Source organism: Neopelma chrysocephalum, unplaced genomic scaffold, assembly GCF_003984885.1.
Source record: "Neopelma chrysocephalum unplaced genomic scaffold, ASM398488v2 Primary Assembly neopelma1_93974, whole genome shotgun sequence".
Taxonomy (NCBI): Eukaryota; Metazoa; Chordata; class Aves; order Passeriformes; family Pipridae; genus Neopelma; species Neopelma chrysocephalum.
The window spans coordinates 3075-7003 of record NW_020922684.1 but is presented as its reverse complement, the minus strand read 5'-3'; the positions used below and the strand labels follow the sequence as shown (position 1 = coordinate 7003).

The window sequence follows — 3929 nt, the reverse complement described above, 5'->3', positions numbered from 1 at the left end:
TCTTCCTCCATCCCTTCTCCTGCTGCTCGTCCCACCAGCCCCTGTGGGTCATGTAGTGCCGGAGGCGGGAGATGGGATGATCCTGTTTATCCCAATAATTCACCTCGTCCACGGAGCGATAGGCAGAGCTGTCGTCGCTCGTGCTGTGGTGCCCAATCCTGGAAAAACGGGAATTCCCGGGATTTTGGGGGGTGGAGAAGGGGGAAGGGAGTCCAAGGGGTTTGGGGGAAGGAGCTGTGGGAGTTTGGGAAGGATTTTTGGGATTTTGGAAATGGATTCGTGGGATTTTGGGGAGGAATCAGTGGGATTTTGGGGATGAATTCCTGGGATTTTTGGGAAGGGATTTGTGGGATTTGGGGGATGAATTTCTGGGATTTTTGGGGAGAGATTCTTGGGATTTTGGGGAGGAAACTGTGAGATTTTTGGGAATGGATTCTTGGGATTCTTGGGATTTGGGGGAGGAACCGCCAGGATTTTAAGGAGAGATCAGTGGGATTTTGGGAATGGATTCTTGGATTTTGGGGAGGAAGCTGTGGGATTTTGGGGAGGAACCGCCAGGATTTTAAGGAAGGATCTGTGGGATTTTGGGAATGGATTCTTGGGAGTTTGGGGAGGGATTTGGGGAATTTGGGGAGGGATTCTTGGGATTTGGGGGAGAAATCGCCAGGATTTTAAGGAAGGATCTGCGGGATTTTGGGGATGGATTCCTGGGATTTGGGGGAGGGATTCTTGGGATTTTGAGGAGTAAACCCCAGGATTTTGGGAAGGGAAATCCATGGGGTTTTGGGGCAGCATCTCTGGGATTTTGGGGCAGGAGATCCCTGGGATTCAGGAGAGGAACTCTGAGGATTTGGAAACAGGAGATCCCCGGGATTTTGGGGATGGGTTCTTGGGATCTTGGGGCAGGAGATCCCAGGGATTTTGGGAATAGATTCCTGGCACTTGGGGGGCTGGATCCCTGGGATTTTGGGGGCTGGATTCCTGGGATTTTGGGGATGAATTCCAGGGATTTTGCTGAGTGAGACCCCCCCAGACTCACGGAGAATCCAAGGGGAAAGGGGGGGGTTTTTTGGGGAAAAGGAGGAAAGAGCCGGGTTTTTTTTGGAAGTGGGGAGGTCCAGCATTCCCAGTGGGCATTCCCAATCCCGTAATTCCCAGGAATCTCCTCACCTGTAGGTCATGGCCTCAATGAGGAAGGGCTGGTTCTCAGGCCCCACTCGGATTTAGGGGAGGGAACTCTGGGATTTGGGGGTGGAGAATCCCCAGGATTTTGGGGCAGGATTCCTGGCATTTGAGGGGCTGGATTCCTGGGATTTTGGGGGATGAATTCCTGGGATTTTGGGGGATGAATTCCTGGGATTTTTGGGAATGGATCCCTGGGATTTTGGGGCAGCATCTCTGGGATTTTGGGGCAGGAGATCCCTGGGATTTAGGAGAGGAACTCTGAGGATTTGGAGACAGGAGATTCCTGGGATTTTGGGGCAGGATCCCTGAGATTTTGGGGGCAGGATCCCTGAGATTTTGGGGCAGGATCCTTGGGGATTTGGTGCTGAATTCCTGGGATTTTGGGGCTGAATTCCAGGGATTTTGGGCCTGAGACCCCCAGACTTAAAGAGACGACTCCTTGACGCTCCAAGAGGAAATGGGGGCATTTTTTAGGGAATGAGAGGAAAGAGCTGGGGTTTTTTTGGAACTGGGGAGTCCCAGCATTCCCGGCGGGCATTCCCAATCCCGGAATTCCCAGGAATCCCCTCACCTGTAGGTCATGGCCTCGATGAGGAAGGGCTGGTTCTCGGCCACCGCCCGGCGCCGAGCCTCGCGCGTGGCGTTGAACACGGCGAACACGTCGTTCCCGTCCACCCGGATGGAGAGCAGCCCGTAGCCGGGGCCCCTGGCAGCTGGAGCACATCCCAAAAAAACCCCAGGGATCGTGCCCCAAAATCTCAGGAATTCAGCCCCAAAATCCCAGGAACTCAGCCCCAAAATCCCAGGAACTCAGCCCCAAAAACCCAAGAAACTCCTGTCTCCAAATCCTGAGATTTCCTCTCCTAAATCCCAAAGGTTTCCCTTCCCAAAATCCTGGGCTTTACTCCCCAAAATCTCAGGAATCCTGACCCAAAATCCCAGGGATCGTGCCCCAAAATCCCAGGAACTCAGCCCCCAAAATCCCAGGAACCCAATCCCAAAAACTCAGGAAGATCCCTCCCCTCAGTCCCATGGATTCTGCCCCTCAAAAGCCTGGGTTCCTCTCCTAAATCCCAGGAATCCTGCCCCAAAATCCCAGGAATTCAGCACCAAAATCCCAGGAATTCAACCCCAAAATCCCAAGAATCTCCCGTCTCCAAATCTTGAGAATTCCTCTCCTAAATCCCAGGGATCTCCTGTCCCCAACTCCCAAAGATTTCCCTCCCCAAAATCCCAGAGATGCTGCCCCAAAACCCCAAGGATTTCTCTTCCCAAAATCCTGGGGTTTACTCCCCGAAATCCCAGGAATCCTGACCCAAAATCCCAGGAACTCAGCCACAAAATCCCAGGAAGCTCCTGCCCCCAAATCCCAAAGATTTCCCTCCCTGAGGTCCCAGGGCTCCTTCTCCAAATTCTCAGGGTTTCTTTACCCCAACTTCCTAAAAATCTCCTGCCCCAATATCCCAGGAATTCACCCCCAAAATCCCAAGTCTCCTGCCCCAAATTCCCAGGGCTTCTTCCCCTAATTCCTGAGGTTTCTTAGCCCCAACTTCCCAGGTCTTTTTCCCCAAAATCCCAGCGTTTCTTTGCCCCAAACTCCCAGGTCTCCTTCCCCAAACTCCCAGGGCTTCTTCCCCTAATTCCTCAGGTTTCTTAGCCCCAACTTCCCAGGAATCTCCTGCCCCAAAACCCCAGGATTTCATCCCCAAAATCCCAGGAATTCATCCCCAAACCCCCACGATTCCTCTCCGACCCTCCCCAAAACCCGCAGAACTCCCCCCTCAAAAACCCCTTTATCCACCTCCAACTCCCCCCAAATTTCATCCCACTTTCTCCTGCCTCCCCAATCCCAATCCCACTTTCTCCCGTGGCATTCCCGGTGTTTTTTTACCTATCCCATCCCCTCGGTACTGCTCGGCGGTGGGTGTGGAGATGGCGTAGCCGTTGTTGCGGCAGAAGAACACGATGGGGCACTCGAGGGTGGCGGCGAAGTTGAACCCGGCGTGCGCGTCCCCCTCGCTCGCCGCCCCCTCCCCGAAATAACAAACCACGGCCCGGCTCGCGTCCGCTCGCTTGATGGCGTAGGCGGCTCCCACCGCTGCTTCCCGGGGGAAAAAATAGGGAATTCCTGGCTTGGGATGCGGGGAAGGGTCGGGGGAGAAAGGGGAGGGAGAGGGGAGGCGGGAGAGGGGGGGAGGGGGGAAAGGGGAGGGGGGTTTGAGGGGTCCTGGGATTTTTGGGGGACAAGAATTGGTATTTGTGGATCCTTGTGGGTATCCCAGGAAAAGGAGAACGTATGGAAAAGGAGAATCCATGGAAAAGTGCAGATCCGTGGGAAAAGTCATATGGAAAAGGGACTGAGAGGGGAGTGGGAGGTGGGGGGAGAGGGGTGGGGAAGGACGGGAGGGAGGGGGGATTTCGGGGGGTCTTGAGGGGGGTCCTGAGATTTTGGGGGGAGCAAGAAGTGGCACGTGGGATCCATGGAAAAGGGAAATGTCCATGGAAAAGGGAAAATTCATGGAAAAGGGCTCAGGGAGTTTGGGATGTGGAGGGAGAAGGGGCTGGATGGGGCGGGTGGAAGGGGGGACCTGGGGGGGGTTTGGGAGATCTGGGACACAGGACACGGATCAGGGACACAGGACATGGATCAGGGAATGCAGGACACGGATCAGGGACATTCCAAGGGTGTCACCTTGCGGGATCTGGGGAGGTTTGGGGGATCAGGGAATGCAGGACATGGATCA

General features: G+C 54.7%; 1 protein-coding gene across 1 annotated transcript in view; it reads right to left on the bottom strand.

Annotated features, from left to right (window-relative positions):
• Positions 1 to 6: 6 nt before the first annotated feature.
• The window catches only part of BCKDHA (branched chain keto acid dehydrogenase E1, alpha polypeptide), a gene marked incomplete at both ends in the record, with an annotated part of 6863 nt that continues 2940 nt past the window's right edge, over positions 7 to 3929 (bottom strand). Inside the window, 3 exons of the mRNA XM_027707605.1 lie at positions 7 to 158; positions 1757 to 1898; positions 3077 to 3283. Coding sequence (XP_027563406.1) covers positions 7 to 158; positions 1757 to 1898; positions 3077 to 3283 — 501 coding nt within the window. The remainder of the gene's footprint in view (positions 159 to 1756; positions 1899 to 3076; positions 3284 to 3929) is intronic.